The 23,689-nt window shown below is 44.5% G+C and overlaps 1 protein-coding gene across 1 annotated transcript; it reads right to left on the reverse strand.

Annotated features, from left to right (window-relative positions):
* Positions 1-139: 139 nt before the first annotated feature.
* Positions 140-23,657, reverse strand: ATIC (5-aminoimidazole-4-carboxamide ribonucleotide formyltransferase/IMP cyclohydrolase). Its single transcript, XM_080399857.1, has 16 exons — positions 23,545-23,657; positions 22,859-22,985; positions 21,033-21,109; positions 19,902-19,968; positions 17,485-17,573; positions 16,033-16,184; positions 15,741-15,897; positions 13,899-14,024; positions 13,616-13,723; positions 12,304-12,389; positions 11,001-11,090; positions 9,217-9,345; positions 8,147-8,239; positions 2,094-2,276; positions 981-1,136; positions 140-487 (listed from the first exon to the last, which is right to left on the reverse strand). The coding sequence occupies exons 1-16, from the start codon at positions 23,564-23,566 to the stop codon at positions 368-370; spliced, it is 1,782 nt and encodes a 593-aa protein (XP_080255983.1). The 5' UTR covers positions 23,567-23,657; the 3' UTR covers positions 140-367.
* Positions 23,658-23,689: the final 32 nt, after the last annotated feature.

The raw sequence follows: 23,689 nt of genomic DNA on the forward strand, positions 1-23,689 counted from the left end.
TGGGCATAAGCCAGGCTTTCATACCATTCCGTAGGCCTTCTACCGAATTAGTAAAGTCTAGACCATAAAATTTACCTCAAATATAAACCTTTTTTCCTGAGGACACTGTATTTGGACAACACAGACTACAGGCTCCACATGGCTAAGAACCGTATGTTTATTTGCAAAAGAAACATTTTCTACATTGGAGGCCAACTTCTTGTGCTTTCATTCTCTGTTAACACAGGGAAAAACCTCATTTACAGATCCTACAAACACTTGCTAAGCTCAGACTGCAGGTGCCTCCCAATTAAAAGCTGCTGATACTGCAGTCACTGCTGCTGGTGAGACTGTGACCAAAGAGGGACCACAACAGTCCACAGCAAACTCAGTGATGAAACAGCCGAAGATTGGTGTGAATGAGAGTTATCCCCAGCTCATTGCAAGCTTCAATCACAACCTCGTCGGCAGCCGAGCCAGATGGGGCAGCGATGAACTGTACTCCGCTCTGAACAAAGACAGAAATAAAGTAGAAGGATTAGGGGATGGAAAAGCAAAATCCCCCTGAAAAGGAGCCGGCAGCCCCAGTCCTTCATACACATCCCACGACACTAATCACTAAACAAACTGAGGCTTCCACTGCTCAAAGCCTTTCACAGGGGAGTTCCTCATATGAGCAGTCAGTTCTCTCCACAGCTCAGAAATAAAAGTAAAATGGCTCCTCTGGAAGCAATAGGCCTCGTCTTGATATTCGTCAATGGTTTAATAAACTTTAATCCTCTATTCATCCCAAATCAACAAACTGAGCAACGGCTGGATAATTACCGTCCACGTGAGACTAGTTACCATGAGAAACATCCTTCCCAGGATGCGCTATTCTAGCCAGCCATGCAGAGCAGAGACATTCCCCAGCAGTCCGCACAAAATGAAAACAAAAAGCCCAGGCTGCACAGACATTTCTTCAGAGTCACCCTGACATCCTGGCCCTGCCATGACCTTACCCTTTTAGCTCTGTCGACATTATCCCTGAAAGGGAAGAATGCGTCGGAGCTGAGGGAGACAGCGGCCAGCTTGGCAATCCACTGCTTCTTCTCCACTTCTGTTAATTGTGCGGGCACCTCCTCAAACATCGCCTGCCATTTCACCAGGTCGTCATCCTGCGAGAACAAAAAGCCAGCTCAGCCCCAAAGCACGGGACTCCTGGCAACCCCTGCCGGGGCACAGCAGGATGAGTGATGGCATCCCTCTGACATCCAGCTCAGCTGTGCGTTCTGCTCCCACAGCTCTGCTGCTGGGAACTTCATACCAGGGATTTTAAAATCCCAAGTGGCGGTGGGAACACATTACCACCATCAGCTCTTTTTGCATCCTTTTAACTCCTTTCCTTCCCCCTCCTCACCTCAGGGGGTTCAAGATATTCCTTCTGCCTGCCTTTTAATTCCAGGATGCTCTGCTTGGCCTGCCTGCTGCATGCTGCTCTGTGTAAATGCCAGCACACAGAAACAGCATCTGGTAGACAACTTAACACATGACAAACAGCAGCTTCATTTATGATTCACGTTCTGAAACGGCAACCGCTCCAGTTCTTACCCCCTTAAACAAGCAGCCGCTCACAGAGATGATTCACAAGGTCCCCAGTCCAGCTCTTGGCTTCCTTACTTAAGGATACTTAAAAAGGACATACTATTTTCTTGTCTCACTACTGCCTGTAATGGGGAGGTCAGAGGGATTCTGAGAATCCGAAATGCCACACAAGCAAACAGCACCATGTGAGAAGGGAAGGACAGCTGCCCTGACAGAGCAGTGAGTTGAAACATTAACTGCAGCTTTAACCCTTCCTTACTGCTGGGGGGAACTACCAGATGAAACCAAGCTGCACACCGAAGTGCAGGGCAGGTTCCAGCACCTGGAGTGGTGGGTGCAGTATCAGAGGGGCAAATCAGGACACTCTGCCACTGGGCCATTAAATGACCTTGGGGAAGTCACCATCCTGGGCCAGCCTGGCCACTTGATCCCCCAGCTCTTTGAGATCATCCATTACTGATACTCATGCATGAAACTCAAGCCAGGCTTAAGCACTTTGGTTCACAGAAGCTGGATTCGCCACCCCTTACCTCACCAATGGTCCCAGTGACATACTGATCAATAGCGTTGGAGATCTCTGCTCTCTTCACACCTGCTTTGAACTTCATGGAGAGCACACGTGGGTGGTGCCGGAGCCACCAGTTGTTTGCCTTGTCACCAGCCAGACGCGTGCAGTGGATCCGGGATTGCTGGCCGGCTCCAATACCTATGACCTGAACAATACAGATACAAAGCACAATCATACCCTGCTGCAGAGACCACAGAGCTGCATTCCAGCCAAGCAATTAGGAAAGACCTCCCACAAATTACCTGCTTCTCACGGATGCAGAGAAAAAGCTAATTAGCGAGGGAAATTTTGAAAATACCTGCATCCCCAATCCTGTAAATTGGTTAAAGGGTCAGAAAGGGCCAGCGCTCTGCACTGCTAACTTCAACAGCTCTGCTGAGCTGAGTCACTCCGAGGACACTATGTTCTTTCATCCTTCTACGTAACAGAGCCCCAGCCACGAGAGTCAAACTGTTAACCTTGGGAGAGCGATACAATTACGGCCTTAAGGCGAAGCAAAATCCTGTTGGTTGTAGAAACAAATATGACTGCCAGGAGATGGTAAGCTGCCTACCTGTTCTTGAAAAGGGCACTTCAGCTACAGGATTAATGTCTGAGCCCAGGTCACCTAAACATCATCATCTTTCCTGGTGGGCCAGGCATACACGGCTTAAACAGATCAGCAATGGTATGTGGTGGATTACAAGGCCATTTGTCTGTCAGGGCTGATAAGAAAGTAAATCCACTGCTCCATCAGGAAGGCTGCCCAGCAGGACCGTTACATCACATGAATTGTCAAGGCCCTGGAGCTACCAACACATTTCCTACTCTGCCACCTGCCAGAGTCCAGGATTTTTAAAATAGCAGCTGCTAACCTTATTTAATAGCACTTGTGCTTGATATCAAACAGACCAAGTGCTTCCAGAGGCAAAATCCAAAAGGTGATTTTTCCCTCAAGAAAATACTGTATGTGTGCAGTGCCCATTTGCTTTTATCTGACTACTTTCTTTGGAGGTCTCATCAGACACATTCAACCTCTGTCCATTTTTTTCAGGTACACTATTACACTACACATTCAGATTAAAATAGGTAGAGACTCCACTTGGAGCCTGGTGGTTAGGTAACTCTGCAAGCTATTTGTCACAGTTCAATGCACAACGCAGACAAGCTCTCGCACCCCTCTGGGCTGGAGACAAAGGCAACTCTTTGGTGCTGACACCACTAAAAACTGAATGTGGCTGGAGACATCTTGGTTACCAGACACTGGCAGAACAACCCCTACAGATACGGTCTGCCTGCAGTCACAACTGGCAAGTAGAAGGGACTGAGCTGAGGTCTCCTGGGCTCCAGACTGTCTGCTGTCCCTCAGCTTTGCCTCTGCCATGACAATACGCCAGACACACAAAGAGCAGACCTAGCCACCACAGCTGTCAAACTCAGGCTGGTAACTTCTCTCCATGGTTTTCAGAGCTGTGAGCCCTGCTTTCCAGAGAGAGCCCCTGCCATTTCAAACCAGAGATCTGACAGAAAACAAGTCTCTCTCCTGTAATTTCCTTCTCCTATGAAGCCACAGCTGAACGGTTCACCAGACCGTTCGCATGGGGGACTGCTCCTGGGACACTGTGTGGAGGCTAGTGGTTCTGGCCAATGCCTCACAGTTTCCAGCTCAGACTGAAACAGATGGTAAAGCTATAAGTCAAAGGCTGCCCTCAAAGGAATGAATCATTTGTCTTCTCATTCATCAAGACACGGTGACTTCACCTCTTACCAGAACCATAAAACTTGCTGCTGGATACCATTCCCCCCAGGAGCAAACGAAAGATTTGGGCTGCTATCTAATATCATCTGCTCAGCTATAACTGAAGTCATCAGTGCTTAATAAACCCAAGGATATTAGTATTATCATAAATACTTAATAGATGTACAGTTTCTTATGGCTTATTGACACCTCCCCCACAAACACTCCTGATGTCCAGCCTCTTTGCTATCACATCAACCTGTTTAACCTTCAAGCTTGCAGGGGACTCTGCATCTCAAGGGACGCAACAACAGCTGCACATAGATATATCATCTCTTCCAGAGTGTTTTATCTGCTCTCCCTGGACAAAGGAGAGGGCTTAGAATTGTCATGCAGTGCACACCATTAACCGTCACTCAGCCCTTAAAGAGTGAGCCTAGCAAGCCAAGCCAGGCTAAGGCAGAAATTTCTAGCTGGGGATGCAGGTGGTGGAGAGTACTGGACAGACTGCTGGCAGCAGGGGCCAAAATACCATGAACCATCCCCAAGTTTCTAAAAAATGTGGAGTCCTGCACCCTCTCCAGCCAGAACGTGCCCCATCCTCACCACATACTTGTGAGCTGTGGCCTTGCACTCCTGTAACGGAAGCCCTGGTCTTCAGCCAGCAAGGGCAATGGTACCGGAGAAAACATTTCCAGACCAATGCAGCCCCAAACACACACAGCTCCTTCCTGGGCACACATGAGAAATAAAGCTCTCCTACCTGTCAGCACCCAAGCACTCTCCTCAAAAAAGCCATTCTCCTTTTCTCTATGAGCTACTCAAAATACTTGACATTTTTTGCAATCCAAATTTTGTCAAAAAATACATAAGTGAACTTCAGCTCATATTCTACAACTCCAAAATAGCAGGAACTTTGTACTTCAGTTAAAGTGATTTATCCTGTAAAGTCTTCATAGGCAACCCCAAATCTACAGAGGTATTATCTGCAACACATGGAACTTTTTATAACAGCTTAACAGGCAAAAAGAATATAAAAGCTTCTTCTCTGTGCCTCCTTCTGATAAGCCCACGTTGTTCTAGAAGGAAGTGCACAGTTACAGCTGGGGAAGAACATGCTGGTAAGATGCACTTCCCTGGAAAATACTGATCCAGGGAAAATTAAAACCTTTTGTGTAGAAAAATTTATTTTGATGCAACACTGCTGGGGTAGATTTCTTTGGTCTAGCCTGGAATTTCTGGTCTAAAGAAAAATCAGAAGGTTAAGCTTCTGTTTAATGCAAATGATAGACTTGTACCTGAATCTCTCTTCACACTGGCCTGTCTCAATGTACCTGTTCTCCACTTTTTTCACTTAATATGAAAATCCTTCTTTCTACATCCCATCTCTCCCCTTCTCAAATGCTGGCTTCCTTCCATGCAAAAACACAGCTGAAACTTCAAAATACTCCACAAAGGAATCCTTCCCCTTCTATTTTCTACAAAAAAATTAATTATATTTTTTTTCAGAGCTTAATCTCCTGGGAAACAAAAAGTGCTTAAGCAGAGCCTATTAAGTGTGAGGAGTAAAAGGAGACATCGATACAGGGCGAGCAGAAAAATCACTTTAAAAAAGCTTGGGTGAAAAGTGAGAACTGCTTGACCAAAACACTTAGGCCCACAGGAGAGCCAAACATGCCCCATATCTGGAATACTGTGCAAAAGCACAGAGTGGATGAGATGGATAATGCCCAAAGGATCCTTGCAAAATTATCCAGACTGGCCTGTATTTACTCAGATTTACCCTGAAGAGTGAGTGAAAGCAAAAGCCCTAAATACATTTAGAATTCTAAAAATCAAATAAAGGACTTCACCATTGGGAAGACAAACAATGAAGTTACTGACAAATGTCTGTACCATCAGTGGAAAACTAAGGTAAATCAACAGGTTTTTTTATCCTACTGTACAGAGAATTAAGAAAGAGAATAATTGTAAATGGCTAATTTAAAACATGGTGGTACCATTAAATCATTAAAGAAAGTGTAAATCAACATGTTACAGACTGGCTTTGCTGGTTATGAAAGTCAGACAAAACAAGTGAAAGTGTTTATTGCAATTAGTGGCAGCTGGCTTCCTGCAAATTAAGTGACACTCAAGGACATAAACGCTTCCTCACTCTATATGCTTTCCTAGAACTTCTTAACACAGCCACTAGACCTTGCTGGAGTGACTGATCCACTCATGAATCCAACGGAGCCAAGCTGTCAAAAACATTCTGGACTGTGATACACAGGAGTTTTCCTAAGAAATGGAGATGCTGTGAGGCTAAAATAACCCCTGGAAAACAAAAACCAATGGAACCCAAAGAAAGCTGGGCTTCCCAGGCTTGGCTCATGTAAAACCATCTAAAATAAACATTAAAAAAAAACCACCACAATCTGGAAGTTACTTTCTATCCCTGGTTCTTGATTGGTGCTATTCTTTGGTTTGCACCCAAGTATTCCTGCATACCTCCGATACTCTGTTTTGGTAGAAGATACGACCAGCAGTTAGTCTGCACAGCATCACCAAGAAGTATCTAAGCTAACCACTTTCTTAGTTAGACTGGTGTTCAGTGGACCTTATTTCTTTCCCCATCTGTACCTTAAAAACAAAGGTCTCAAATACTTCACAATCTCAGGAAGCTTCTAGAGATTTTAAAACCAGAAGGCAGCTCCTATCCAAGCTCCTCCATCATTACCTACAGCACATCACTCTGCTGTTTCTGCATGTAGACTGTAATATGCCTCTTAAGACATTAAGCTTTGATTTGAAAACCCCAACACAGACTCACCACCTCCCTGAGTAAGTGATTGTAATGACTGGCTGACCTGTTAAAAAAGTCAGGTTTTTCTTAGTGCAGTACACAGACCTCTGATCCTGGCCCTCTGTCACATATACAACAAACCAAGACAATGCACATTTGTATTTGATTAAAATAGAGGTCTGCAAATATGCAAAACATCACTGAAGCCTAGCTAGTTAAAACCCTGCCAGCCCACATTGCTTTTCACTCCTCCCTTATCCCTTCTTCTCCCTTCCATATGGTACATGCATTACCACACACATTTCAGAAACATCTGCAGCACCACATTAAGTCCAGACTTGCAAAAGCACTGGGGAAATTGCTGCTGCAAGGAGGGAAAAGGAGCAAAGATAGTGACACCTTTGTTCTGGGGCTATAAGAACTAACACTCTTGAGTACAGAGAACCATTTAAAAACAAGAAAAAAAAACCCAAATCTGAATAAAAGAAAAATGCCACATCTCCAGAGACATGTTTTTAAGAACCATACAGCACAGGACGCCACAAAGTACTGTGAGACAGTGCTGCAATGTTTCCAGGCTGTAACAACAATCTGACCAATGCTGATGAGTACCAATGCAAAAAGGGCAGCACTGCAGTTCATTCACAGTCTGTGCCTGTAGGGTACACTGTTTGATCCATTTTTCTGATTTATGATGTACTGAAGCTCAAGATCAAAAACATTCTTTGTCTTTTTCTTCTGTATTTTTTTTAAATAATCCAGGCCTATGCAAAAGTTACCTCAGAGAGCAGAGAACCAGCTAAACAACAGCATTATGAGAATGAGCTGCTGGGCAAAACCAGTTTTTAATACATTTACAACAACGTTCGGATAACTGATTTAAGCTGAACACGTAGTAATAACATGGAAAGAAAGGGTTTTTTTTAAATTCAAGATTCATCTCTCAACTGGTTATTTGATAATGCCCCTATAAATCCCAACACCCATCATAAGCTTAACAAAAAAAAAAAAAAAAATGTATCAGGGAGAACAGAAGATTTCTAATGCCCCAACGGGGAAAAAAGAAAGCACAGCCCATCTTTCTTATGTAAAAACTAAGAATCATTTGGACAGTCAGAATCCAGCTGTGAAAACCACTGTCATTTCCTAAGGCTCTATACCAACTACAGCATATGCACATGACCTCAAAAAATGATAAAAAGGAACAGATTAGTTAGAAAGAAACAACTCAAGGGCAAACTTGCAGAAGCATGTAAGAGCTTTTCTAACCCTATAATTGAAAGAGCCGGCCCTGTCATTACCATGAAGAAATAACAGTGAGGTTTTGAAGCAGCCTCTTGAGAAACAAATGTTTAGCTACTGTTCTGCATGACACTGTCTAGGACAGTTCATCTGTACCTGTTTAATAGCTTCCTGTACGCTAAGTGATTTTAAAACTCAAGCCTGGCAAAAGCACTCTCTGACCCAGCTTGGCTGTGAAAGCACACTCCACAGAGCTGCCCGATTTGGTTACCTGCCCATCCTTGGCGTAGCAAACCGAATTGGACTGGGTGTATTTGACAGCGATGCTGGCAACAATCAGGTCTCGGACAGCAGACTCAGGCAGCTGAAACAAAACACCATTGTCAACAGCCCATCCTACCAACCATGACTAGCCAACTGGCTAGTGACCCGCAAACGCCCACAGCCACCTCACAAATACAGCACAATAGACAGAGGAAACAAGATAACTAAAAATATCCTGGTTTGTTCAGTTCCAGCAAATTTTGTTGAGATTAAAAACCGTAAATGATTGGTTTGGCAGCTCATCTCATAGCTTGCAGCGATAAGACTCAATCTTACAAGGTCAAGAGGGCTTTATCACTGGCCCTACACCTGCAAATGCTTCTTCTCTTTGCTCACTGTCATCACATGTGCTCATAGACAAAAAGCTGAACCCACGCTTAAGTACACACAGGACCACAATAACACTAGCTCCCAATATCTGCATTAAGTATTGTTTTTAAGTCCGTTCCATTACTAATTTATTAACATGATTTTTATTACCTCAATGTCTGATTTGCTCCTGAGCCTGTGACTAATCACACGCTCATCAACATATTTTTTAATGAGAACAAGTTCAGAGACAAAGAAATAACTGATAGCTTTCTGCTGATGTAAACTCTAAATGATGAGCAATATCAGCAAGGCCAGAGTTTATACAACATACTGTACACAAAAGGGAGAATTAAACAGTGAGTCAGAATGAGATCACAATGGATCCTTAGCATATGGCTGTCTCACCAGAAGAAATTACACACAGTAGCTTCTTATTTATAAGAAACACAAATATTTTGAAGTTGGAGATAAAAGGCAAGGTCTAGCTCCTCTTATTTATACAAGGAATCAAAACAAAGCCAAACTACCCTGATTTACCCAAGTACACTTGGTCCAGAAAGCTTGCCGCATTGTTTTGTTAAAAGCCAGTTAAATCTCATTAAAATATTTTAAGAGCTCTTAAAATGGAACAGTGATGACTTCCTTGATGAAAGCACACCAGTTAATTCCACCAGTCTTTAAGCTCATTTATCTTCCGATGCTTACATTTTTATTCTTTGTAACGATGTTCTTGAACAATGACCGGTCGATGACTGCATTGTTCCTCTTCTGCATGAGATGCAATCCATAGAGGGTTCGAATCTCATTGTCGTCTGGCTCATAATGGGGATCCATCTAAAAGCCAAAGGATAGGCCAATAAAACACTCTTAAAGCAATTCAAAGCCAATGCCCAGTAATAGCTTAGGTTAAAAAACATTATCTAAGGAATCCAAAAGATGCAAACTGTTGATACCTTAAATCATCAGAAGTAATCAGAATTAACTAGAGCAACAAAGGTCTCAACAGCAGAAAGTGACATTTACAGGGTAAAGAGAGGTAACTCAATACAGACATATACAAATGTCCATGTTGCGAGTCACAAAAAAGTATATACAAAGTCTTCCAGTCTTTCACAGAAGGGGGGTGGGGTGGGGAGAGGAATTCACACAAAGAGAGTCTTCCAGCCTTCCACAGGAAGGTACAAATATTTTGAGCTGCTTCACACGTGCCTCAAGGTACAACTCCCAACCCTCTTTGACATTAAGGAGAACAGCAAATGCGATTATTTCCAGAGATGCACTCTCTTGGGGCACATCTCCAAACAAGCATGCAGCACAGTTAATTTACACCAGCATAAGGGACAAAGTTAAATGAAAATGTTAAACTATCCAGATCTACCCATGCATGGACTTATTTAGAATATTGGTAGCCCCAGTTCAGGTTATTGAGACATGAAGTAAACCGAATTAAGGCCATCAGCTCTAAAATAGGAGCATGCATATGCTTTATGTGGTTTCCCTAATCCATTTAAATTTGTTCACATCAACTTCCCTTAGCATCTCTCTGCACACAGGCCCTGAAGATATAGGCTTAACCAATATGACCTCATCCTTGCAAAGCTAATTGAATTCAGGAGGTAATCGGCTGCCAAGGCTGTCTGCAATTTCATTCCCTCTTGCTTGAAGGTTCTGAGACATCTTCTGCAGCTTCCCTGTTACTATAACACTGCTACTTCAGCCTAAGCCTTGGATTTTCTTTTTGTAATGTTATAGTGAAGGTCTCTGCTCATTTGTCTGAGTCAGGCAGAAATAGGATGCGTTTGGCTGCTCTGACAGCATTCTGTAATCTGTTAATCATGTTCACCAGAACTGGATGATTTTTGAAGTCCCAACAATCACTGCAGGAACTAAGGCAGCAACCTGATACTGACTTGACCGTATCGATATTCCTTGACAAGCATCCTGGTTGCAATATGTAAAGGTGCATCAACTGAGGTCCAAACTCTGTCTGTACTGCTGTCTTCATCACTGACTGTACTAAAGCCTGCCCTACAAACACCACATGCCCAGACAAACCTCCCCTCAGTTGATATACACTGCACGTGCTTCTCACTGCCAAGACTCACATACCATCTTAGATATAAAGAATCCAGGGAGGAAACAAATTCAGCAAAAGAGCAAAAGTGAGAGGAAAGTTGGCAAAGAGTGGAAACAGCACAGAAATTCTGCTTATTTGAAGTACTCTTGCTGGTTCATGGATTTAATTACTTTAAATCCACATTACTTTGAAAGCCAAGGAAGGCATTATAAAAATACTCTTCTTCAGGACTACAGGCTAAATGTGACCACTGCTGGTGGAATTCCTGCTCATACGGGAAACCCCAAAGACCCAGAGGAAACATATCCACATACATCCATGGATCAGCCCCCCAGCTATATGGACACCAACATCTGTGAAAAGCAGATATGGGAAGAGCAGCAGAGGGCTACAGGGGAGCAGGAGTACAAACCTGGAGGACACAGTAACCACCATTCTTCTTTTTGGCAAGGATTTTGAGAGCTTCTTCCTCATATCCCGGAGCTACCACACCATCAGACACCTGCAACACACAGAGATTTCAGCCTCCACGTCATCTAAAAGAGAGGTTAATACTGAAAGCTCCACCTGCCATTTCCAGAGAGGTACTGAAGGCACACCTCTTAAGGTCTACCATTCAATACCAAAGGCACTAATTACAAAATTGGTTTCTGTTCTGGAAACAGGAAACAGCAGAGCAGTAATCTCTTGGCAAGACTAAAATAGTAAAAAAACCCACTCCTCTATCAGTTTAAGCAGAATGGAACTGATAACTACTAACCCCTTCCAGGGGGAAACAGCTCATGCACAACATCCCCATTTCTCAGCCCTAACAGTAAACACGGCTTAAAATAAAAAAGGAAAAAATCCGTATTCCAACAGTGACAGTCCTGATGAGACAAAAATATTGGCAAAAGAGCTGTTAACAGCACTGAAACTGAGAAGGAAGATTTTACATTCATCAGTGCCATGAAGTGATGTACATCTTTCCCATTCTTATCCTACAGTGTGGTGTTGGGTTTTTTTATTTGTTTTTAAGTAACAGTATACCAAACATTATCCTCACAGGACAGTCAAACATGCTCTTTTGTTTGAAAAAGACTCACCAAGGTAAAAGACAGCCCTTTGCATTGTGCCTTCCCTGTCTCAAAAAAATTGTAAGCAAAATATAATGGGATGAATCTGTCTGGCGAACATTAACTCCCAGTTGTTTAACTCTGTATTTAAACCAGCGACATGTGCAATGCACTCAGCTATGGAGTTAACGCTGAATCCAACAAAGCCAAAAAAATGCAGCCTGGAAAACGGCCGAGCCTACACAAAACCTGCATCAGTTGCAGGTAGCAAATCCACATCCACATTGCTGCCTTGGGCTAGAGGCTGGCCATCAGCTCTCCAGTTCTCTGTTCAACCAGATACTTGCGACAGTGTAATCAGGGTTCATTTCCAGAGGCCTACTCGAGGCAGAGGTTTGCAATCATCTCTTGGAAAACAGCATTTCAAGCACTGCTATTTCACAGGCTCTAACACACAGCCAGATTTTAACTGGTAGGAAGAAAAACACATCAAAGACAGGTGTAAGTTCTGCAGTCTGGATACCAAATTACACAAATGGACCAATAAATAGCCTGTGAGAAACAGGCCAAATTCTAACAGAATAGCTATTACAAACCAATGACTCCATCTAGTGTGATTCTCCTTTTTACACTCCAGTGATTTACTGCTGTTTAACTAACCTCTCTGGAAATAATCTTGGCAGTAGCCACATCACAGGTATCAGACAGGGCAATGAAGTCACCAAAAGACGACATTCGATCAGCACCTACAAAATCATATTTTTTGTAACTTATCAAACTATAGCATCATACAAAGGAAAGTCTTTGCTCCTACAATCCAGTGAATTTCTGTAAGAGCTAATAATTTAATCCCACAGCAAAGGAAAATCATGTAAGAACAACAAGGATCAAAAATCCTACCTCAAAGACATGCACCTTTAAATATTCCCATAGTTCAGATATTCTTCCTTCTTCACTCCATTTGTCAAAGCTCTAACTCTCTAATGACTACCTCCATTACTGCCAGCAGCTCTGCTGTAGCCATGGTGGCAAGAGGGCAAGGAGAGGCAAGGATCATACAGAAAAATTTTGGATGGGAAACAGGTGGAAAAAAGAGGAAAGCTTTTAGATGCCTATGCTCCCAGCTGTTTTTTTCCCCCGCAAGAAACCACATCAAGAAATATAGCTAAAAGCAATTTTAAATTTTTTAGAATAGTCTCTATATTTAATGGTATAGCTAAGGTGAACACAACTCCTACCACAGATACTCTACTACTAACTAAGCAAGGTCAGTTTTTCAGTCCCTGCCATTCTAAAGGTTTACTATTCTACTAATCATGCAATGGTTTTCTGAGGGCAATATTCAAAGGTCGTCTTTAAAATGGTGAAAAATGAACCCAAGCCAGTAAGTGTGCTTTGTTATACTCTGTGCAAGTTTTCTAGGAATGCCATGGAAAATGAAAAAATTAGTGAAGTATCTTGGCTAAAGAGAGGATGCTATTTTTATTTACTTATTTTTAGTTTTTCTAGCTTTTTTGTGAGCTCTGCAGTACAAAAGCATTAAAAAGCCACCCACCAAATACCAGGCAGAAACATTCCTACTCAAGTATTCCTGAGCACCCTATCTGCAGTGGGAGTCTGCGTGTGTTACCACCACAGATGTTTATCCAGATCCTTTAGCCAAAACCCCACAGATTTTACGTGTGTGTATGTATACACACATTCAAAAAAATTAAAAATCTCTACATGCCTTCTATATACACCAAGGAACAGAGTCCAAGACGGTGCTTGCTTTCTTTGAAACAAGATACAAGGTCTGCTCACTTGGAGAACAATTTTTGATAGGCAGTCAGCTCCTTATGGAGGAAGAACCCTACAAAGGAGGAGTACAAGCGCAAAGGGAAGAGCCTGTGAAGTGCTAAGCATTGCTGCTCAGGTGCTGAGAATGAAGCTCAGCTCTTTGGACATGCCAGTTTATTCCTGGGCTTCTCACCTCTGCTTCGTGCATAGGCAGATGCTAAGGGTGTTAAGGTCTTGTGGAAGTCATGCACCATGCAGACTTGCGCCTCCTCTTCGCTGAGAGGTATTCCAACAGCAGCACCTAGTGGGAAATGGAAGCCAGGGCACTCAAACCAGAGCTTTGTGCTGGTCCCTGCCCCTGGGACCTCCCCAGCCTGCCAGGGTAAGGGACACAGACGTACATACCACTGACAGCACCTGCCAGAAGTTGGGAGCCTGGTCAAAGAGAAAAGCACGGCTAGAAGGAGGCACCCTACCTGCAGGGCTGACATGTTTGAAGGAGGCTGCAGCAGGAATGCCTAATGCCTGCTTGAGTTCCTTCACCAGCTGCCAGGCATTGAGAGCATCGCACAGGTTGATGAACCCTGGAGAGCCGTTTACCACTGCAAACATAGCACACAAATAGACACATTAAAGTGAGTAGACCTCTCTCCTCCATCTGGAGAGCAAGCAGAAGAGATTTCTCCCACCAAGAACTAAAACCACTACAAATCGCTCTCGTTAAATGACCCTGGCTCCTCAGTAACTGGTTAAGTGCTCTGAAAAGTTTCAGTGACTTGTGAGGAATGCACAGGCCTGAGACTCGGGAGATGCAAATACAATTCTCTTCCCCACCAGAAGGTGCAGATATGACTTTGGAGCAAGACACACACTGTCCCCGTGTACCTCCCCTCTTGTGAAAAGGGAACAGAAAAACCCCACCCCAACAACATTCCTCCTTATATTCTTTGAGTTCTTCAACCGGCAGCCACTTCGAACACAAGCTTATCTCTTTCTGAGGGAGTCTACTACAGCTGAATTTAGACCAAGGTGCACAGGCAGAGCTCTTAGAGAGGAACAGAAAAAGCACATCCCTGCTTCCTAGCAGACAGATTTCTTTACAAATCTAGGAAATTAATTTCATGCGGTGACTATGGCTCTGATTCAACAAAGTATTCCTGCACTAGGCAATCATGTTGTCTAACTGATGTCAACAGAACCACTTGCAGACACAAAATTCAGGGCAAATCTTTTTAAAAATGCTTATTCTGGTCCTTTTATCAGAAATCCATGCCACCAAGAGTAAAGGCTATTTAAAAGTCTGCTCTCAAAACCTTCTGGCCTGGCCCTGCAAGAACTACTTGTACTGACACAGCAGGACTATCAGCATTTCAAGAAACAAGATGAAAAGAACTTTTTTCACAATAGTCCATGGCCGGGACAAGTGAACACAGCGTTGTTCCATTGCCATACTGGAAGGCAGACTTGTAAGCAAATGAACTTCCAGTGCAGTAACAGAAAAGCTTTGTAAGAGGTCCCAGAGCTCTGAGAAATGCTGCAACTCAAAGCTCCATTGTCTATTCAACAGGACAAGGCACGCACACAAGGCAGATCTGGTTTTCACCAACATTGAAAACAATCTCAAGAACAATGGTAGCCAGACTTTCTCTCCCACCAAAACAGGGGTTTTGCCCTCACAACAACAATGCTGTGATGAGTGGCACACTCTGTAAAACAGCAGACACACCAGACCTGTCCCAAACTCTTCTAAGACTAGTATCTCTTCCCTCTGCCGCCATTAGTTTTCTAGAATGTTGCTTCTGCTAAGGTAATACACCTCTGCTCAAAATAATCTAAAGAACAAAACCCGTCCAAACTTAGAGAACAGCTTGGTTTCTAGACAGAGTAAGTGATGACACAAAAGGATTGGGAAAATACTAAATAAGGAAAATGGGAAGTAGCAAAACATCTTAAAAGCATGACAAGGTTTTCCTTTGCAAAATCTGTATCTTATGTCAAGCAGAAAGCGCACCACATAAATCTGCTCAAAGTGTCTTCAGTGCGGACACACAATCCTACACCAACAGAGAAGAATGTGGAGCTACTGCAAGTCTTGCGGGGGTTAGCAGACCACCTCTTCTGTCTCGCACAGCTCAACCCTTTAATTGCAAAGCTAGTGCCACTCTTATTACAGTAGTTGTTAAGGCACTGCTGACCATCCCCTGGACTAAGGTACAAGACGGTATTTCAGTTTTAAAGACAAAGGGCAGCCATTCCCAACCACCTCCTTTCCTAGCTATCCCAGAGCTCTCTTTCGGCCAGCACAGCCTAGGCCTCACCTGTCAGGGGAAGTTTAGGTCTCATCGTGTAGAGCTGCGCAGGACTCTGGTGAGGATTCATGCCATACCGCAGGGGCAGCTGGGACACCCCCTTGCTGTACTCTTTCCTAAAGTAGTCAGAGATGGCTGCATCATACTGAGCAGTGTGGGTGAAAGCCTGGGGACAGAATGGAGGACACCTGTCAACTTACTTATGCACACCAACTTACAAATGATTTGGTGTTTAAAGGTGTGACTGAATGAAAGGCAAGGAGTCTGGCCTAGCCCTTCACTGCAAGCAAACATGACCAACCTTCAGCGCAAGGTGACGCCTCGTTTCCGTGGAAGTGTCTTTGTCCTTCGATGTTGCCATCTCTTTAGCTACTGCAGAGTAGTCTGCAGGGTCGCACACAACTGTCACGCGAGCGTGGTTCTTGGCAGCTGCCCGCAGCAAGGCAACTCCTCCTGCAAGAGAAGGATGGAGGCATGAAGCACTTCCCCTCTGGACACGGCATAATCTAGAGCTGCATCTGAGGCCAGAGGGGACATGCACCAATCGATCATTTGTGCCAGATGAACGTGTCCCTCTGTCTCCACCAAGGGGCTGTAAGAGTGCTCTTCAAAACACACAAGGCTGGCGAGTTTATCTCAACCCACTGGTGAAGGTGCACATTGATTGGCCTTTGCAGACACAGGCAAAGCCGCAGTGGCAAGGAAACAGGTCATGTGCTGCAATGAGCAACTGGGGCAAGAATGTCCTCAAGCAGCACAGCCACATCCCGAACTAAGACAGCTGTCTCCACATACCGCTTAAGCGCCATCCTCTGCAACGCTGGCTGGGGAGGGGGTCTGTTGGAAGATTTATTTCTACACTGCTAAACAACAGAGGCTCCCAAATCTCTCTGCAAATATTAATGAATCCTGCCAAGGTCCTCTGTGTGAGATAAAATGCCATGCTTCCCCTTTAAATCTGACTCTGCACGGCTATTACACCACTTTAAATCATACAAGATACTAGGCTGTTGCAAAGGAAAAGTAGAGGCCGGCACTGCCACATGCAGAGCGAGTATTACTCCATAAAACATTTAATATAGAGCTCTGCTGGGCATCGTTTGGTCTAAACTACTGCAAGAAAATTCAATCCCAGTCCAACCCCATGGCACAAAACGGTGCCTGTACTGTTCACAAGCTGCCAAGCAGAGATGCTGTGGTGAAGGAACGGCAAGCCTTTTGGGGTTAGTAACTAGCAGGAAGAGCAAAACTGCTGACGATACAGGTGTCCATGCTTCCAAACTCAGGTCCTAACTACTCTGCGACATATGCAGACCAACCCCTTTCCCTGCAGGGAAGTTTTCAGCAGTCCCCAGAGCACCTCCAGTGGTTCAACTTTTTTCTCCAAAGCTCATGAGTTTTTTTATTTTATTACGCTGCCAGAGGCTGCAGAAGAAGTTTAATCTGCTCTCCGTGTTTCAGTAGGAAGCATGTTCCACCTGGACTTTCCTACCACAGCCTTCTACAGTGCATCAGGCTCCTTCTTTTGGACAGCATGCGCAACAGCTGCTTGCCATTTTAATTGTAGGCCTGCTTAAAAGCAAGGTTTACCCAATGATGCTTTCAGCCTGCTCCTTGCAACTCCTGAGCTCTTTAGCAGACTTCCTTTATGGGTGTGCAAGGCCACCAAACAAAAAGAAAAGATCTGAGACCACTTGGAGACCAGAACCATCACATTTGCCTGGATAAATGATTTGCTCTCCCTTTAACTTACCAATATCAATCTTCTCCACTGCCTCTTGTACAGTTACATTCGGAGAAGATACAGTCTTCACAAAGGGGTAGAGGTTACACACGACAACTCTGAGAATTGAGGGGAAAAGCAAGGTTATTCAGTAAGAAATAAAAATGCCAAGCTGGGCTTGGCAAGCACAAGATACCACGAGTGTTTTTACTATCTTGTCTCTCAGATCAGGGACAAACATAAAATCCTGTAGCTAAGGTTTCTTTTTCTTAAAAGACTCAAAAGACAGCGGTGTCCAGCCAAAGGCCAAGTGATGGTATAATGCATTATGAAATCTAACTGAACTCTGTGCATTAAACACTGTTACAGCAGACAGAACCAGAATTTACAAAAGTTAGTTTAAAGGGAGTGTTTGTTTAAATACCTGGGGCTGTATTTAGATGTTCAGTGATTTTGGTGCACAACTTGGGCCATTTCAAAGGATTTCAAAGTGGGCTCTCAGCATTACTGAAAATAGGCATCCACCAACTCTCATAAGAGAGTAAACACTCAGGGCAAGGTCCATTGCCAACAAAGTACAATCAATCTAATTTTCCACAACTTTTCCAAGAGCAGAAACTGACCTACAAATCATCTGCCGGACTTTTAAAATACCAACAGCATATAAAACTTGAGTGCACAGCCTGGATCCCATAAAGCCTCTGTAGCACATGTAAGCAGGGGGGAGAACTGACTTTCAAGACTGGACATTACTGGAATTAGTTTTTTGACCTGATCTGGAAGAAACTGCAGTCTGTGTTCCAGAAAGCATGAAATAACTTGCCCTGTCCCATCCTACCAGTGCCACATGAAGTACAGTGAAAGGAAGTATCTGTTTTGACCTTCACAAACAATGTTTTTAATGCAAGAAAATGAATTTACTCTCTCCATCTGAATGTATGAAGGTATCAAACTCCAATGCATGCCCAGTATTGGCAGCAAATTGCTGTGATGCATACACTTGTGTCCAACTTTTAATATTCCTTTGTTTCCACACCCTGTGATGAACTTGAGCAGAAAGGATGATCAGCTTCCAGTATAGTTTTCAGAACCCCTTATGTCTCTAAATTTCCTACAAAGTCTTTTATTGTCTGTTCCACTTCTATTTACCCCCCCCCCCCCCGAATTCTTTCATCCTCCTGACCTGCTGCAAACCATCAGGAATCTGTGGCCTTTAACAGTGCTATTGCTTTTATCAAGGTTTCCTACCTTGACTTGGGTATGTAAATTTTAAGCAACTATGCAAAGACACTCCTGCTGAGGATTAGCTCCTACTGCTTTACGTAAGACAACCCGAATCCAAATATTACTCTGGATGCAAGTGCACTGTAAGTCACTAATGTAAAGGCATGCTTCTCTGCTGCAATTCAGCAGAGCCTGCTTTAATACGCAGCATACTCTGAAAAGCCACCACTGCTGAGCATCTATAAGGATTTCCTGTGGCTTTAAATTTCCGGATTTCAAATTCAGCCTGAAAATCCATCCATCCTACGGACATCAGTTTTTAAAAGTAACTTTAAAAGCTAAGACGAATTCTGGCCCAATCACTACATTCAAACTCTGCATCCATCCTGGCTATACCTACAATTTACTATGTTTGATTCAGCCATTTGTTTCTCAACTAGGAGTCACCCACTGGCACAGAACTGGTTACTCACAATCACTAGTTAGATGTTAAACCCAGTTAGTTAAACACAGTCCCAAACCTCCCTGTGTGAATGTACTGAGTAAATACATCCTAACAGAAGAAAAATATTTTTGGCATGTTAGCACATAAACAATTTCTGGCTGCAGCCCACTTGCTCCCATAATGGCTCTCAGAAGGCAAGTCTTCTGTCTGTTATCTGTGTGTTTTCTGTCTGTACAAATGCTATATGTTCCTGACCCTCTTTTCATGTCTACTCTTTATTTACATGTTGAAACTCAGTAAACATTATGCAAATATCAAAGGGTACATTTACTAAGCAAGTATTTCAAAATCGGGAATTGTCATCTGATGAGGCACCCAGAGCCAAGTTGAGGGGAGATGTGCCAGCTTCGAAAGTACTGAATTCAACTTTGCAAGAAGCATAATGTGGTCCAACATTGGCTAAATGTAAAGTGTTAAAATTCCCAGATAACCAGAGGAAATGAAAACATCCATTCCCTGTGGAAACTACAATGTAACCTTCTTGTTGCAGTTTTCTCTTACTAGAAGTGATGAAGATGCATCTGCAGAAAAACTGTATTTTTAAAAACATAGTATCTCCTGACAGGGGAAAGCAAGGAGAGTGCAGATCTGCTGGCTTGCAGATTTTACAATCCCTGCTGCTTCCATTCACTGGAGCTGACTGGTTTCCAGTGTGCATTTTTGATTTTGAACATGAATTGAACATTGAATGAATTGCATCATGTTCCCCAACATTTACCTTACAAGGCTGAAATCCTGTTTGTTCATATCAGCTTTATCTTCTGGAATATTGCGAGCCAAGATGCCTAGTTGCAACAAACAGTACATTTTCATTAAAAAAGAATGTAATTCAACACCTTCCTTCAGATTGTGCTTTTCCTAAGAGACTTTGTATCGTTAACTTTCTGATTCTAGTTCAGACAAGAGTCCTCAGCCTACTTTATGCCTTCACCTTTAATTCATTTTACTGACACTTCGGCTGTTCAAATTCCATACTAATAGGTGGGGGTTTTCCCCCCAACGCTAAATCCCAAAGCATTCCGAGTGCTGAACAGGAACCGCACAAATGTACTTTTATAAGCATTCAGTTGCTACCTTCAAACCACTGAAACTGTCGTTAAGGAGTTCACGGAGAGAAAAAGGGCACCCGCCGCCCATCAGGCAGCAACACACAAAGCCTATGAAACAGCAGAAGCGAGAGATGCTGCACCTCTAGCTGAGCAGCACAGGTGGCTGGCTTGGGTCTAGAAGCTTGGAGAAACGTGCAGGTGACTGGTTGGCACAGCATAAGCAGCAGCACAATCCTGAGATTGTCTCCAGCCCTTAGGTATGATGGGCAACAGGTTCTATTTGAGGAATCTCAAGCACAGTAACAGGACATGAAAAAGCAGATGGGTTAATGTGCAGATTGACCAATTATCAGACATCTTCCTTGCTGAAGAGGAGCCAGGGACTATTAGAGCATGCAGAAATCACCCACTAAAGACTATGCTGTCATGTTCCTTATGCTGCACACCAGATTCGTCCACAGGTTAAATTCAGTGGGGTTCTCTGCCTAAACAGGTCTGAAATTGACTCTGCAAAGAATGTGCAAAGGCATTTATAGAGAAGCCCAGTTACATGTAGCCCTAGAGAGGAAAAGCTCTGCTAATGCATAGATGCAAGCGTAGCAACACAGGAAGTAATTCAGCCACTGTGCACTTCTCCACTCTGTGCTCTTTACCTCTCCTTCTGCTGCTAGGGCAAATCTTTTCTCATTACTCAGCTCCTCCACACAACCCTTAAAAAAGACATCTGTCAACCCCTTCTTCCCACCCTCACTGCCCCCAGATTTCTCTTTTAGACTGAAAATATATTAACAGAAACATACCAGCATGGACTGCAGGATGAAGGGTTTTCACACGTCCACCTAACATTTCAGGGAATCCTGTCAGGTCCGAAACATCTCTGCTCAACAGGAAAACATAACATGTTAATAAACGTGCCATACTGATTTTACCTATAGGTTGAATGTTTATTATTCAGGACAGTAATTTAGATCTATCGGCAACATTGGTTTTACTGGAAGGAGATTTAAAACCTAGGAGTTTTGAAGGCAGCAAAGAGGGAAATAAACTTTGCTTTCTTTTGGTCCATCTGTAAAAGAAAATAAAAAATAATTGCTACCTTTCCATTATTGACAGGAGGACTTTAGAGAGAAAACAGTCATGATTCCTCTAAACTTCAGTATCTTGTATCTCAGTAAGAACACAACATGTGGAAGGTGTTGCTAGGAACTGCTAGAAAAAAAGCTATGCTGAATGACAGACTGATTAATCCCTCCAACAGAGGGCTGGGAAGTAGTTCGGAGATGAAACATTCTACATTAAGACAGATCTGATTGCTTTTATTACAACTGGCATCTGCCAACTAGTTCACAAAATGCTGCTAGGTGCAGAAGCATTAGTAGAAACAGCCAAAGTGCTGGCTTAATGTTCTCTCACTCTTCCCAAGATGTGGATCTGTATCTTCCGCAAAAGCTACATCTGACAGAAGACAAAAAAGACACTGCTAATAAGTGACCAAAACCAAAAATTGTATAAATTCACTACAAACCCCTGTTATGCCAAAGGGGAAACAACTGCTTTTCCCACAAAGGGAAATAAAAGTTCATGGGCCGGACTTAACTAATCTGTATAGTTATTTTTTGAATACACTGAAATAACACAGATAAGCAAATCCCAAGTCAATGTAGTTTATAGAGAGAACGAAAGACCATGCTCAGAAGATGGAATACCTTAGTGGTGGTCTTCCCAGCTTAGCCAAAACATTAATCAGTTTCACCACTCCCTGTGACTGTTTATGATGGTAAAGGAACAATAAACTGGAGAAGGAAGGGGAAATGTGACCATCCTTTGCTTCAGGCTTCACTGACAGCACAGGCAAGCAAAGAAGTTGGAGAGACATGACCAAGTGCTGGGCAACAGCAGGGACAGGGAGCTCCAGGGGCAGCATATATTCCAGGCAATGTGTCCCAGGGGCTTTACCATTGCATTCACTGAAGCAAAAAAGGAGTCACTGTCCTACCAAATAATTGAGAGATTTTTTTCATGGTTGCACTGGAAACAATTTTTATTTGGTTGGAGCTGTCTTTTAATCATAGCGCCAAAGAAACCAAAACAAACTTCCCCGCAATCATGGGCCAAACCAGCCAGTGAACGTACATGCCCTTTCCCAAACAGTGGATGAACAACACTTAAAGGCTCCATCTGAAAAAGTTGGCCATCATGCTGGGAAAATCAGTGACAGATGATCTCCACTGAGCTTCAAGATATTCCTGACACATCAGTCCTGTCCCAGGACCAGGCAAAGATCAGCTTTTACCTGGCTGCGAAGAGCAGCACTAGGGTCAGATTATGAATTTCAAGGCAACCGATTTTCTTAACGGGAGACAAGGCAGACAAGGCACTGTGTCCAACACAACGGCCCTGACATCCCTCTGTGTGGCCACCTGCACAGTTAACACTCTTTGGCCTCAGTCCACCGACTTCTGGCCAAGAAGGTTCTGATGTTTGCTGGAGGGCAGGCTTTTTTTGGAAGACTTGCTTAGAGACCAGTTTTCCATCATTTTTTGCTCATGAACAGAGAAAACAATTTAAGCAACCTCAGGACCCAAACGAGCATTTTTGGTGGAGATGTACAGGAAAGCATCTGTACCTGACAGGCAAGCCAGCATCTCTCAGGGATTTGGCTGTTCCTCCCGAGGCAATTAAACCCAGGCCAAGAGCATTCAGGCTCTTCGCAAATTCCACCAGGCTGGTCTTGTCAGAGACGCTGAGGAGCGCTAACAGGTGGGAAGAGCGAGCGCAAGTGTTTTGTTTTTCGAAGTGGAACAGAGAAAGGAAACAAGATTAAGAGAGGGAAGCTCCGTATCTTACGCATCCTCCCTGACGTGCGGTGAGTGGGGCGGGAGGCGCTGACCACCGCCAGCGAAGTCCCCAGGCGGGACCCCGGCGGCGGGGCAGGGGGGCAGCGCCGCCGCTTCCCGCCCCCGCCCTCCCCGCTTCCCCCCGCCCCGGGGCTCAAGCCGCTCAGCCGCACGGCCACGGACCGACACCGGGGTCCGGCCAGCCCGGAGGGAAAGGAGCCCCCCCGCCCCCTCCGGGCACGGGAGCTACCGGGCTGGAAGCGGCGGCCCCGCTCGCCCCCCTGTTCAGCAGAGCGCGGCAGCCGGGAAACACGCCTCAGCCCGGCCCCCCCGCCCGACGGCCATCTCGCGGCCCGGTGGGAGGGCAGCCCGCGCCCCCCCCCCACCACCCCCCAGCGGCTCCAGTGGCCGCGACCGGTCGTCGCTGCTGCCGCCGCCACCACGGGCTGCCGGGGCGCGGCCGCCCCCGCGTTACCGAGCTGCTGCCGGGCGGCCATGGCGCCGTCGGTGGGTGCGCGCTGTGAGGCGGGGAGAAAAGGGGCGAGCGGCGGCGGCCGCCGGGATTTGGGCTCCCGCCGCACGGGGGCGGGCGCCTGAGGGGCCGGGCCGGCCGGGGCGGG

This window comes from Falco punctatus, assembly GCF_963210335.1.
Source record: "Falco punctatus genome assembly, chromosome: 8".
Lineage (NCBI taxonomy): Eukaryota > Metazoa > Chordata > Aves > Falconiformes > Falconidae > Falco > Falco punctatus.